Source organism: Camelus bactrianus, chromosome 13 (genome assembly GCF_048773025.1).
Source record: "Camelus bactrianus isolate YW-2024 breed Bactrian camel chromosome 13, ASM4877302v1, whole genome shotgun sequence".
Classification (NCBI taxonomy): Eukaryota; Metazoa; Chordata; class Mammalia; order Artiodactyla; family Camelidae; genus Camelus; species Camelus bactrianus.
Window position 1 is genome coordinate 29,714,252 of NC_133551.1, and position 15,622 is coordinate 29,729,873.

At 34.6% G+C, this 15,622-nt stretch overlaps 1 protein-coding gene across 3 annotated transcripts in view; it reads left to right on the forward strand.

The window, feature by feature from the left end:
* The window catches only part of DNAI4 (dynein axonemal intermediate chain 4), a 79,338-nt gene extending 69,354 nt beyond the window's left edge, over positions 1-9,984 (forward strand). For 2 of the 3 annotated variants that reach the window (XM_010963463.3, XM_045522977.2), the window contains 2 exons: positions 313-469; positions 8,606-9,984. In XM_010963463.3, coding sequence (XP_010961765.1) covers positions 313-469; positions 8,606-8,668 — 220 coding nt within the window. In that variant the 3' untranslated portion in view covers positions 8,669-9,984. Of the gene's footprint in view, positions 1-312; positions 470-8,605 lie in introns of those variants that run through there. The other variant, XM_045522978.2, reaches the window with a different exon arrangement.
* Positions 9,985-15,622: the final 5,638 nt, after the last annotated feature.

The following is a 15,622-nucleotide window of genomic DNA, read 5'->3' on the forward strand; positions in this document are numbered from 1 at the left end:
ACTCAACAACTGGGTACCATAGCTTATCCAAGTTAATACATAAAATTAATCATTGTGGTAGTTTAAATTATGAGTTCACATCTTAATTGTGAATTGCTTTAATTTATCTAGTTGAAATTAGTTTACTGAAAAAATGAAAGTTTTAATTGAATAAGGAGTGAGAAGCAGTTATTTTGATTTTGGAGACACATAAAGAAGCTTCTGGTTTTTGTTACATGAAATCACAAAAAATATCTCAGACTTTTTTTAGTCTGTATCTAAAAAGAACATATTAACAGTAACTAAATTTACAAATAAAGTATTTCATTGCAGTTTGGACCCCCTGATTGTGAATGTTGCTAACCCTGGAATCAAGTTCACAACTGTTCTCTTCGCCAAACAAACAGATTGCCTTCTGGTGGGAGACAGTGATGGACAAGTTGCTGTGTATGAATTAAGAAATATGCCCACTGGTTTGGAATCTAGCCGGGTAAGACTCAATAGTCAAAATTTTATGTCATCTTAGGATTTTATTCAGTTGTGATTTTGTGTCACACAAGAAGTTTATATTCCTTAAATATCTAAAGTGTGGTACAATGGAAAGAACGTAAGTCCCAAGAGTTGCTACCTACTAGGCATGGAACCTGCTTGGCTTGTTTTCTTTGAGCCTCATATTCTGTATCTATAAAATGATAGAATAACATTGTTGAGCAGGGTAATTATAAATGTTATATGAAAAAACTTAAAATTACGCCTTGGTTGGGACTGTTTACTGTAAATATGCAAAGACTTTTACAAGAAATAATATTTTTAGATATTATCCAATGTTCATGAAGTAAGCATTTGCTTCTGTTGGTTTAGCATTATCCAACTCCCACACTCTGATCTTCAAATATCAAAACTTTGTTGTAAAACTTTGAGAAGCAAATCAATATCATTAGATGCCCATTATTCTTCAAACCTATTTTAATTAAATTAATTAATTTTTTACTTTTAAAAATTTTTAAATTGAAGTGTAGTTGATTTACAATGTTACATATCAGATGTACAACATAGCGATTCAATATTTTTTAGATTATACTCAATTTAAAGTTATTATAAAATATTGGGTATATTCTGTTTGCTGTATATTATATCCTTGTATCTTATTTATTTTATACCCAACAATTTGTACCTCTTGATCCCCTTCCCTTAGCTTGCTCCTCTCTCCACCCCTCTCCCCTCTGGTAACCACTAATTTGTTCTCTGTATCTTTGATTCTGTTTCTGTTTTATTACATTCATTCGTTTTATTTTTTAGATTCCACATATCAGTGAAAACATACAGTCTTTCTCTATCTGACTTACTTCACTAAGTGTAGTACTCTCCAGGACCATCCATGTTGTTGCAAATGGCAAAATTTTATTCTTTTTTTTACAGCTGAGTAATATTCCATTGTATATGTGCTGTATAGATGCCCATTATTTTCAAGATAGCTTTTCAGTTTTTTTCTGTTTATGTTTAAATTTCTGTTTTAAGGAGTAATCTGGTAAATAGTACCGTGAACATAATCAGCATGTTAGAATACTAAAAATATGCACAATCAATAACAAAAAACATTAAGGCTCCAATAGAAGAGTGGTTAATGGTCAGAAACAATTCATTCACAAAGAAAAGGCTAGTAAATATATTTTAAAATTCAACCTCACTAACAAAGAAATAAAAATTTATTACATTAAAATGTGATGGCATGCTCATTTATCAAATTGACAAAGTTTTTTTTTAATGGTACTACTTAGTGCTGGCAAACATTTGATAAGATATGTCTTCTCCTACACTGATGGTTGAAATGAAAACTGGTATAACCTCTTTGGAAGAAATTGGCAATCTGAATGAGGATTACCCACTTTGGGGACCCTATTCTATATAGAAATATTCATAAAGGCAGTCAAATAAATTAAATATAGCATATTTTGTTATAGGATGAGGGGAAAAAGAAGAGAAAAAAAGAAAGAAAAAGGAAGCACTCTAAATATCCATCCGGAAGGAAATATGGCCAGGAAAGTCAAATGTGCTGTTTGGATTTGGGTTACATGTAGGGGGTAGAGTTCTACCCCAACCGTATGGACTATAAATGTTAAATAAACAAACAAACAGAAAATACCTACCTACGTAAATACTAGCTTGCTTGGGACTTTGTGCTTGTCATTCCCTCTACATGAAATCCACAGGATTTGTTCCTCTACCCACTCTGAGTCTTTGCTTAAATGTCACTTTCTTTATGAAGTCTTCCCTGGCCACTTTTTAAAAAAATTGCAACCTCTACTCTCCCCCACACTCTGTAGTCAATACTCTTCCATGACTTATTTTTCTTAATAACGCTTGTCTTTGAATATACCATATTCTTTATTGATTTATTTTGTGTATTGCCTGTCTCCCACAGCTAGATTACAAGCTCCATGTAAACAACGAATTTTTTCTCTTTTGTTCTGGGCTACATCCATGTGGCCCACTACAGGGTCTAGCTTATAGTAGTTAGCCAGTAAATGTTTGTTGAATAAATATGCATTTAAACACTAGAGAAAAAATTCAACTTATTAGAAGCATTATTTCTTAAGGGTAAGATCATAGATGAATTTCAGTCTTTCTTTTTACTTATCTGTGTTACAAATCATTACACTACATAAAGTAATTTTTTTCAAACTGCATTGGTCTCCTTACATAATAATTTTATTCTACTCTGAGGAATGCAACCTTAATGGCTTATTTTTTCCATGGTATAAAACATTTTAATATTTTCAATTTCTCACACATTCATTGAATACAAGATATTTTAACAGGATAGGGATGTTTGTGCCCACAGTTGACCTTGTCTAAGATACATAGCTCAACAGTGAAAAGAAATTAAAAGAGAATTCTATTCTTTATTTGTCTCTCAAAAAACCATTAAAATGAATCCAAATATATCATTCAAAGTAGTTGTTTTTCTTCTTCTGTCCATATCTCTCAAATCCTAAAAGGCCTAAATCCATCCCTTTTTAATCTCTGTAATTCTTTCAGTTCTATCCCACAAGAGCTCCAAAAACTTGTCCACAAGCTCTGAACTTGGGGCAATGGAGAGGGGGACTTGAGTTGTTCTGAAATTTTTGTTAGTATGTATTGGGATAGTGATAGAAGAGAAATCTGTGAGCATTAGCATATTGATTCTTTTCATCATATGTATTTATCCGTAGTACCTATCAAGTACCACAATAACTTATCAATAGAAATGAAAATATTTTGTATACATCTCTTTCTTCCTAGTTTGAGCTGCTTAGAAACTTGTATATTCATCTAGCACAGCACTAGCACCTAATAGACATTCAGCCAATGCCGAATGGATGTCTGAATGACCAAACCTACAAACAAAAGACATATGGTTTCTAAGAAAGAAACAACATGTGCTCAAGAAATAAAATCAAGTCATATAGAGCGAAATAATAAACAAACTCCTATAGAAGCACAGAGCAGGAAAATAGTTGACTTTTGAAAGAAGAAAAAGAAAAAACAAGAATGCTTTGGGGAAGGCTTTCACACAGGAGATTAAATTTCAACTGTGTTTTGGAGGATCAGGATATTCCCTTGTAGACAAGAATGTGGAACTATTATTCCAGACTGAGAGAAAGGCTTGAGCAGAGATACAGAACTGAAAAGGTCCTTGGCACTTTAAGGATATAGTTGATTTTTCTGACTGGTAAAAGAGATTGCTTGAGAGAAAAATGACAAAAGAGCCAGGTGGGTAATTTCTGAGCTGGAAAATGTATGACTGCCATGATGAGGAGTTTGGTCTTTATTTTACAGATTATGGAAAGCCATTTAAGGTTTATGATTCTAGAAGTGATTTGGGGGAAAAAAAATAGATTCCTATTTTGGACAATGGTGAACTCCAAATAGATTAAAGACTTTGTGAAAGTAAACAAATTCCTAAAATAAAATGCAAGATAATGTCCTAATGATTTAAGGTTAAGGATAGATTTTTTAAAAGACCTCCCCCAACCCCCTAATTAAAAAAAATTTGTTTCCTTTTCCTTTTTTTGGTAAAATGGGCATAATATTGGTACCAGAATCAAAGGTTGTTAGAAAGATTGAGTTAATATGTGCAAAGTGGTTAGAGCTATTACTGGCACATAGTAAACTCTCAATAAACCTGTTATTCTTTGTATGATTTTTATGTCAAAGTTAACATTTTCTGCTCAAGATTCCGTTTGCTGAGTTAAAAGAAACAGATTGGAAGAAGAAATTTCCAAGATATATAGAAGACATTTAATATCCATTATATATTAAGAAAAACTCCTGCAAAACAATGAGAACAATTCAGTTTTTTAAATGAGCAAATGTCAAAAATATTAACTCATAGAAGAGGAAACTAGATTATCAAATAAACTTGTGAAGCAACATTCACTGTCACTAATAATGAAGAAATATGAAATTAAAATCATATAAGATTCTGGATTTACAAAAATTAAAATGTTAGCCAACATGAAGCATTAGCAGAGTTGTAAGGAACTAGGAATCCTTCCACAAGGGCCATGAGAATATGAATTAGCATGGCCTCTCGGGAGAGCATTCAATAAAACGGAAAATTCAAATACCTCATAAGCCATTGATACAATAGAGATTCTTTAGCACATGTGTATCAGGAGACATAGATAATGTAGTAATGTGAGGTGGTTTTTTTTTTTAATGTTTCTTTTGTACACAGAGAATATTGCTCAGTCTAGATTCACTTAAAACATTTACATTCAAATATGTTACAAAAATTTTTAAAAACTTAGTTTACCTAAGTTCTTACATTTAAATTATGTATTTTATTAAGTCCAGCAGATTTCAATACATATTTTCAAGTGAGCTTTTGTAACAATTAAATTTCCTTAAATCCTTTAAATTCCATTTATAAGTTTAATCTATTGGATTTTTAAGTCCTTCAGTTGTCTTAGGGCAAACACATCTCAGATACTTAATGAATTGTTATTAACTTAATCAATTTAAAATATTGAATATGCTGTGTCTTAAATGTTCTTAAATGTTCCAATGCTCTTTACAAATTAATAATATTTCAATCTATGATTACAAGTCTAAATCAGTTACCCAAACACACATATAAATTAGACTCACAAATTTGTCTGTTAGAAAATCTAGTATGACAAATTCTCACATATAATGAATTCTTAAAATATCAAGTGTGTACAAATTCCTTAATACAGAAGTATTACAATTACCTGTTTGATCTGCTGCATTATTTCAATACACAATTCTTATTCTTCTTAGGGTAAAAGTAATTTTTTCCAATAAAGAAACAAATGAAACAAAAAGTAGTTTTGGAGATTATTTCCCCAACTGGCTGATACATACTGACGGCAGATATTTAAGGGCATTTTCCTGACAACCTTGGCTGTCAGGCTGAGCCCTGTTTTACGGCTGTTTTGTCACTGCTCTCCGAATGGTGTAGTCTCAAAGCCCATGTCTCCTCAAGTATAGTTATATATTACCTGCATCTTCCATCTTCTCATTGAAGTCTGCATATCTGCATGTGTTGCTGCATCTGTTGATTGATTTCAACTCACTTATTTACTGTATCATTAATCCTAAATCACTACAGCCTCCTATCTGATAGGACTGTAATTGTTACGGATGCTGAAATGACATCTGTTTGGATTCTGCATATCTCCCAGGGCTTTGTTTAATTTGTTGCTAAGGGTCTGAAAGACATACTAATGAGAAAAGAATGTTCATAACAGCCTTGTTTCTATATTGATAAATTGGAAACAACCTAAATAATCATCAGTGGAAGACTGGATAAATAAAATATGGCACATTCACAGGAGTGACTATAATACAGACTTTAAATGATGTATATTTCAATGTGTCAATATGACAATTTTTGAGTAAATCTTAAAAAAACACAGTGTTGAGTGACAAAAGCAAATTGTAAGAAGGTAAATGCAATATGTTATGATTTATGTAATATTACTTAAACACAAAAATCAAAACTGTGTCCTTTAGTGGGCATATTTATTGTTAGTAAAAGTAAAGAATATAGACTGGAATGTTGAAAGAAATATGTTTCATTTTTGTGTTTAGATTTAAATCAGTTAGAGATATCTTTTATTTTGAGCAATATGCTCTGTAAGCAGAAGCTAAGCCTAGAGATTCTGAATATTTTTGACAAACGTGTGTGTGTGTGTGTGTGTGTGTGTGTGTGTGTGTGTTATTGACTTCAATGCTGATGAACAAAATTTTAACAAATTATTCTATATGTTGGTAAATTGTTTCTTAATGCAAATAAGTTCTTCATTCTTTTTGGTCATTATATTTTGAGTTCAGGGTTATATTTCTGAGAAATTAAACGAAAAATTATTAATCAAGTTTTATGTTACTTACAGCTAACTGCAGGCTTAACTGATACACTTCCACCTTAGCTTTTCAGAGAACAGTTATAATCATAATAATAATTTGAAGTCTCAAAGTAATTCATGTCAAACTATTATTTCCTATCAAAATGTCTTATCAAGTAACATTATGACCTATAATTTCTGCATTAATTTTAACCAAGAGTGGATCAAAATTTTGGAAGTAATGATTTCACTATACAGGAAAGATGTGCAGCAAATTCATGATAAAGGATGCCTCTGGAAGTGAAAGACAGAGTAGAAAAGGAGTGGGGAGGGGTGCAAAGAGAACTTCAACTTTATCAGTGAAGTTTTATTTCTTTTATTAAAAAATATTCAAGGCAAAGGTGACCTTTGTTGATTTGGGGTAGATATGTATTTTACAAAGGCAAAGTCCCAGACAGTACATGCATCTCATGTGTGGAGCAAGGTTCATTGAGGAAAACCCATGGAGAAAGGATTGATAGCAGTTTTAGGACCACAACACCCCCTCATAGTCTCACTGCCCATCACCCCTCTGTGGCCTTGCAAAGCAGGAGAAGGACTTTCAGCTTTGGGCTATGGAGGTTTTAAGTGACATGATTTCTGAAATTCTGGACCCTCCCAATGTGATCAAGAACCAGAATATTATGGTGATAGGACACAGCAGAACATTGGCACCTGCCCTATCCTACCAACTCAGGGGTCATGGTTAGTGATAACATCAGCCTGATGCCTGACATGAACAGGGGAGTCAGGTCCAAGCCTTGCAATGATAGCTTTGCAGTATAGGTAGCTGCTATTAGCATTTATTGTTGCAGCACCAACTCTCCTGGTACAATAGGGTTTGGTTGCCAGGGGCCTAAGTTTTACATTGAACAGAATTATGGTTTAAGCACTTGGCAGAAGCCAATTTCAGTGGAGCATTGCACAAAGCATCTTCTTTTCTGGAGGCAGCTGGTAGAGAATCACGCCTTGGTACTATTTCTACTCTTATCTTTCAGTATACGAATGTTTGCCATCTTTTCCTCTATACTTTGAGTGCTTACTTTTTTTCCCCCTAGTTAAAGGAAAAATAAAAAGATAAGTGAAATCTTCAAAAAATATAAACATACAAGCAACACGACATTTTACAAGTATAAATAGAGTATAATCTTTAAAAATTATGAATCACTATATTGTACATCTATAACTTTACATAATTTTGTACATCAGGTACAATAAAAAGTTTAAATAAGAAATAAAATAAAAAATTTATATAAATTAATGCTGAGAGACACTGAAGACAGGAAAAATAGACCATTTATTCAATAGATTATTTATGGAATAGGGGCTACGTGACAGGGTCTGTTTTAGGCACTAAGACTACAACAGTGAAGAAATTGCAGTAGTGATCCACTACGTTTGTCCAAGTGAGAGACTGAACTAGAAAGAGGTACGTTTGAGAAGCAACTTGGCAACTGATTTGATGTCAGGGCTTAAAGGATGGGGAAGTGCTGAAGAGAGTATAGTATAGACTAAAAGAGAAGAACTGACTTACAGAATATTATCAAGTTTATAAAACACTATCACCTGTGTTAGCTCATCTACCTCTTAGAACAATCTTTAGAAGTGGATGTTAATATTTCCGTTATACACTCAAGAAAACTTAGGATTCCCAGATATCAGTGATTTCCTCAAGATCACCTTTATTATGTTAGAGAAAATTCCAGTCTTCTTCCAATTCCTGTCTATGTATTTCTTGAAAATCCAACTCCCATCCTTAGTTTCATTCTCTTATATATGATCATTTATCTCTTTAGTACCAAGATCATTATTATTAAATGAAATACAAAACCCACATAGAAATTCAAACATTTTACTCTGTCTAAATCAAACACTACAGATCAGGAAAGGGCTTAAGAAACCATTACGACTAAAAGTTATTTTACAGATGAGAAAACTGAGGTTTAAACATTAAGGCTAAACAGGTGCTGCCAAAATTGTCCCTTTACTGAATCCTTATAAAATTGTTTATCAAATTTCATTAAGAGAGTCTCTCATAGGAAAAAGCAGATTCATACTAGGAAGTAAATGCTATTATTTCAGCTTACCTTGGTTTGTTTCTTTTTTACAGTCTTACTGGATGCCCTTTATATGTGTATCACTAGCTTATAAATTGTGAATGGCATTTAAAAGACTACTTTACCTTTTAATTTGTATTTTATTGCATTGTAATTATGTGACTTTTTTTCTCTTAGGGAGATGTAATAGAAAATTTGCTTCAGCCCAAGTCAAGTCAAAGCATAACTCATCATCAGTAGTATCTTTTTTGTTGCTGTTTAAAGGAACAGTGTTTAATATCCAATAGTCTGGTATGTATGCAGTAAACTGGGATTTTGATTTTAGAAAACAAAATATACACTTGATGTATAACGTCCATCAGAATTTAATATAAATTTCATGAACTTTTATTTCAGAGAAATGTGATTAGTTTGTCATTTAAGCTAATTGTAAGAGTTTTGTTGGGTTTTCCTTAATTTTTTGAAACGTATTCCTATTCTTTTCCTTAGTCATATTCCAAGTACATATAAGTACATTATATGTACTTATAAAATGTCCAGATAGGTTAGAAAATTGTTACTCCTTTAGAAGCAAAGCTTGGAAATTACTAGAATTACTTAAACTAGGATCTTTATTAAGACAAAGTTCCATAGACTTTTAAATCTTCTGCTTTCTTAGCTCTGTTTTCCAGGATTTATGAATTTTGCAGATGTTAGTATTATAAGAATATTGGATTCACATACCCAATTTTAAATAAGAATTTTATCCTCTTAAATCTGAAGCTATAGAACCTTGTTAGACTATTTAACAAGCAAAAGATATGACAGCAAATGTCAGAATTGCACTGTCTGGCCAGCAGGCACCACACTCCCAATTCAGTGAGAAGAGTTAGTTTAGGACACATCAGGGCACCCTCCTCTGCGTGTCCAGAATCTGCTCTTAAGTGGGCCCAGAGAGAAAATAGAAAGTCCCTGATTATTTGCGTCAGGATGTTATTTTGTGAAGGGTTCTAGAGCGAGCTTGTGGAAATAGGAGGGGTGGGGGACAGCAACTCCTCCAAATATAGAATGCTAACAGTGTTCCGTGCTGTTTGTTTTAACAAGTCTTGAGACCATAGGACAGTATGGCCTGTGCTATAAACCATTCTAAGTGGAGATGAGAGGATAAGGCACTTGAAACTCACTAAACTGTCTGAAAAATAACATATATTAAAAACTGAGAATGGACTCATTGCAACAGTGGGGACTACCTTTTACAAGTATCCACTTCTTCACAATCCATTTCTTTGGCACCATCCTTTACACAAAAGTGAGGCAGTTTTTAGGTGGACTGAAAGCTTAGGTCAGGTTATAAGGCTGATATATTTTCTACTTGTGTAAGTCATTAACTTTTTTGTCTTTTTAAAACGTTTAGACTTCCCGTAGCACCTTGGATGGCAAAATAAAAATTTAATTGAAAAATGTGTTTCTTTTTATTATAAATTTTTGATCTTTAAAATTTTGTACATATTCTACTGTCATTGCTCATCAAGCCTAAATGAAAAAATAAACCTATTTTATTATTCTTGGATCATGAACTGAACCTGTTCCATCATATAGAATCATAACAACATGTAGCCTTTTCAGATTGGCTTCTTTCATTTAGTAATATGAATTTGAGCTTCTTCCATGTCTGCTCCTGGCATTATAGCACATTCCTTTTTAGTGCTGAATAATATTGCATTGTCTGGATGTACCCCAGTATGTCATTCACCTACTGAAGGATACTTGGTTGCTTCTAAATTTTGGCCATTAGGAGTAAAGTTGCTATGAACATCCACGTACAGGTTTTTATGTGGGATAAGTTTTCAACTTTTTGAGAAAATACCAAGGAGTGTGATTGCTGAATCATATGGTAAGAGTATGTTTAGTTTTGTAAAGAACAAAAAACAAAACAAAACAGAAAACCCCTGAACTGTCCTCCAAAGTGGCTGTACCATTCTTCATTCCCACCAGCAATGCATGAGAGTTCCGGTTGCTCCGTCCTCATCAGCTTTGTTATTATCAGTGTTTCAAATTTTGGCTATTCTAATAGGTATGCAGTGGTACCTCATTGTTTTAATTTGCACTTCTTAATGACATATAATGTAGAGTTTACCATTAAGTTTTAATAATTGAATGAGAATTCTGCCCAGTTGTTGCCATCTCATTTTATCCTTAAACACACACACACACACACACACACACACAATGCCAATGGGCTAGTTAAGAGCGTAAGGAGGGAGTGGTGACTGGGCTCACTGTAGGCTCCTATTCTGTGCTAGGTTCATTGTTTCATTTGGTCATTCTCAACAAGGCATCTCATATAGAACTTATTGTTGTCTGAGGGTAAATTGTTACCTGCTCTTTCAATTTCTTTAGGGAAGGAAGATTGTATTCACTAGTGTATAGTTGTGTATCATATCTAGTGTGTTCATTTGATTCACCTCTGTGTAGTTACATACAATTATAAATGAGGAGTAGAAACTTAGTATTTGCCACTTTATCTCAATAAGATTCTCTCTAAAAGAAAATTTTGACTTGTGAATAGATTGTTATCAACACGCTCATAACAGTACATGTTAAAGTTCTTTGCAGTTTACAAAACACCTTCATGCCCATCGTCACGTTATACCCTTACAGCAATCCAATGAGACATATAGGGCAAGCCATTGTATTATTACTGTAATTCCTATCTTCCAGATGATATAATTAAGGCTTAAAGAGGTGATATAATTTACCAAAGACCATGGAGCTGGTGACTGGTCAGGCTTGAACTCAAACCTAAGGCTTTGAACAGTTCTTACACGTTTTCCACTACTGCGGTAGTAAATTATAATAAATGGTTAATGTCTATGTGGTTTGCTGAGGTCTCATACATCAAAACATGAGTATGTATTCTTCTATAATTTAGGTTTTATGCTTATAACTTAGTTTTTCTCAGTTTATTTTCCCGCCATTAGACCTTGCCAGGTATACCTCTTCTGCTAGGAGCATTCTGCCCACTTCTCCTCACTCCCCATCATTGTGTTTAGTCTTTACTTACCCTTCAGATCTCAGTTCACAGCTCATCTGCTCAGGAGAGCACCTTTGGAGCTCCCTTCTGTAGGACCTACCACCCAGTCATGCTAAATTTGCTCCAAGTATCTTGGAACATGAAGGGAAATGTGAAATTTCTGTGAGGCTGGAGGGGATGGGGAATGAGAAAAGAGAGAGGCCTGTGGATCCATAGAGCAGAGGGGACCCACGTCCATCTCTTAAAAAAGCATCGTTCAGGAAGTAGTAAGACTTGGAGGGACCACAGTCAACCTCAGAAAAACCATTCTCCATGCAACGAGTGATGTGCAGAAGCAGCAAAGAAGGAAGTGGAAAAGCCAGACCACTGAGGATGGTTAACAACCCAGCAAGAAGCAACGCTTTGAGGATAGAAGGGTCTTGGCACAGAGTGAGATGCTAGACTTACGTTTTGGGAAATGGAAACAAACCAACTCTGAGAGATACTGATGCTAAGTTTTTCTGTGTGTTGTTTGTTTCTGCCGGCTGGGTGGAATGAAGACTTGGAGTTAGAAACTGAATTACAGAAAACCTATTTCTTGGATACCTGAGTTTCTGAATTGAGATTCATACCCTCTGTGCTGAATATTTGTGTGGTCACTTGCTTGGTGTCTGCCCCCTGCCCTAGGCTGTAAGCTCCTTGAGAGTAGGGACTATGGGTCTTGTGTTTTGCTCACTACTGTGTGTTTAATACCCAGAACATTTCCTCCACAGAGAAGTTATTGCAGCAAATATTTATTGAGTGAATGAATGATCAAATTAATGGAAGAAGTGTTGGCTTCATGCTTGCCCCATATTATAACAAGATCTAATATTTTAAGTATGATTTCCTCAATATCCTAACAAAAGGTCTTAACATCACAGAGGGTAAAACATTCTAATGGTAGAAAATACGTAGAACATAGTATGAGCCTTGAAGTTGCTAAACATAGGTTGTAGCTCTTGTTTTGTTCTATAACAAGAAAAAATCAACCCCCCAACCCAAGACAAAAACTAAAAACGAATCTATGATCAATTTCTTTAGGTGAGTATTGCGGCTGCTTTATGAGATTGTGTTCCCGCTGATGGTTTGGGGCCTAATTTTCCTGCAATGTAAAGCACTTAGCAAAATGCCTGGTATGAAGTAGGTGCTCAAAAATAGTAGTTGTCATTCTGATTCTCCTAGACCACATCCCTGCTTCTTGGTCTGAGAACCTCTTTGCCCTCAGCCGCTGGCTGGGTCCTTGCCAAGGCCCCACTCCTCCTGCGGAAGATACAGACTGTGCTTATGACCTCATTTGTTCCTTTATACATCTGGGCTTCATGTCTTGTTTGTCCAGGGTTTAGTGCAATGTCCAAATGCACCCTCAGATCCATAGAACATTTACTAAGCTATCAGCCTTCATTTGCTTAGGTTGGCATACTCAGTTGGTGATAAAACTAAAAGGCTAACAGTTTACATGAAACTAATTCCTGGGTTAAACAGAAAGCAGAACATGCCCATTAAGTTGGAACATATAAAAACAGGCTTATGGATCTTACAACACGAAAATTGTTTTTTGTTTTTTAAATTGAGGAAACATTTGCATAGCGTTCAGAACAACTCATGAAAAATGTGTTGAATGAGTCAGCTATTAAAAGACGTGATGCCATCATACCAGGAAGAACAAAGGATCCCAGACACTTTAGGGGTCTTACGTCATAGCTCACTGATCATAGTTTTATTACATTTTCTAAATTATTACACATATTCTGATTATTTTGTCATTTTTAACAATTTCTAAAAGCCCCAAATTACAACAAAAACATAAAAAGAAAATAGCTGCTCTGTCCATAGAAAATGAAGCTTTAAATTTTAATTATTGTTTCTAAGATTACATATAAAAACATTTTGAGCCACTCATTTAATTCTTACTGATAAGGCATTTTAAAAGTCACTAAAATGGATGGTAAGAAATTTTTATCCATAAAATTATACAAAATTATCTAGATAAAAGGTATTTCAATGTTGGTTCTATAGGTACTTGTAGAGTAGAAGTTAACCAGTTTTAAAGAGTGGAGGAAAGGGCATTTTAGATGAAGAAAGCAGCATTGCAAAAGCCTTGAGAGAGAGAACATGGGCTTTTCAAAAACCTATGAGATGTCTGGAACAGATGGACCATTTGGAGTCTGAGGGTATCTAAGCCAGCACAGGTAAACAGAGGTCTGATCATGAAAGTAGGCCACGTGAAGGGGATTTTGATTTTTTTTTTCCTTGAAGAAAATAAGAAACCATTGAAGAATTTTAAGGGTGGGTAACAATCACATGTTTTAGAAAGCTCACTGTGGCAGCCGTGTGGAGAATGGATTGATGAGAAGTGTAGGGCCAAATGAGAGGCCATTGCAAAGCATCTAAATGAAAGCTGAGTTCACAGTGCAGGGGATAGAGAACAACGGGCGGATCGCAGGGAAACTGAAAAGATAGATCCGAAGACTGGGTGAGTTAATGGATGTGTGTGGATGGAGGAGTCAGCCGGAGAAGCGTGGAGCATGAGGAGTCGTGAATGACCCACAAGACTAGCTGGGTGCATAGTGGTGCCCTATGAGGAAAACACCCTCTAGAAGCAGTAAGTATGAATCTTGGCCAAGGATGAGATTTTTATTATTTTGACTCTGTGTTCAAAATAATAAAAATAATTAGCATTTGCTCACGAATTTGTACAGTGATCTCATAGTCATCATCACCATCAAATAGCTATATGTGGCATGCTTTATAATTTATCAGTGCTATGATGAACATTATTTCATTTGATCCTGGATATTCTTCCATGTTACAAATTAGAAACTCGAATAAAGTTTAAATTACTTTTTCAAGCTCTCTTATCTAGAAACTAGAGTGGTGATACTAAAACACTAGCATTCTAACATGAAGACCACTATGGTGCAGTGTATTATTTGGTAGAATTACCGTCATTATGATTACCATCAATGGTCAATCTGTTGAAAGTTCTGTTTGTTCTAGAGACTCTTGATCAGCACTCGTGGTATAATTTAATCTTGACAACCCCCCTCATGAAGTCAGTATTATTATCCACATTTTACAAATGAAGAAATTGAGATTTAGAGAGATTAAGTATTTCCTAAGGTCACATAGATATTAAAAGGCAGAACTGAGGTAAGATTCCCCAAACCTGATGTTGCAGGCAGTACTTACAACTCTGGTGCCAATCTGTCCCAATACCATCTAATAAGTATTCTTGTGGCCATAGTTCCTTGACAAACAGTATATAGGTGAAAGATTTACTGCATCCACTGTCTGGTCATTAATTTGGAATTTTGGTTCATGTTAATAGCAGACCTTCATATAATCAATCATACTGAGAGTGTGGTAACTAGCACCAACTGTTAAGGCCAAATAGCTCATCTTACTTTGCTTTGGATCACATAAACATTCTGTCCATCTGCAAGACATAAATAACTATAAGCTAATTATACTAGTCAGAATAAGTCATTATGTCGCTACAACCAATTATTGCCAAATCTCTTTAAATGGTAAGAAGTTATTTCTCATTCACATTACATGTTCATTACAGGATAGCAGGTGGCCCTGTTCCCTGTTGTTTTGACTCGGAGACCAGACTCCATCATCAGGAATGTTGTTGGTCAACAAGGCAGGAGGGAAGTACAACTGGGGAATCATGCGCCAATCCTTAAATGCCAGGTAGAAGTGACACATGTCACCTCCACTCGCATTTTATTTGCTAAAATGTCACATGGCCACACCCAACTTAAAAGATCAGAGAAATATAATCCTACCATTTGCTTGAAACTAGAAATATATTACTCTAGGAAGTCCTGACTATCCCAGATATTAATCAATTTCATGGTGAAAGAGTTTCAAGGGCCAAAAAAAAAGGGAAAACATGGAATTAAACAAAGAAATTTCCTAACTATGTCTTCTCTGAGTCTTTACTATATTAATATGCATTATTAATCTCCAAGAAAGGAACTATTACTATGGCATTCTTTTTCTCCCCAAAGATCATCTGTAAAGACTCATATCCTGAAGACACTTCAAGAAACAGTACTCTGAAGCTCTGCCTTTTAAAACTTATTTCTAAAGGGGAAATATGTAGAAAGAGGAGAGAAAAGAAAAAAGCCTGGAGTAGTGCAAATTTATGGATA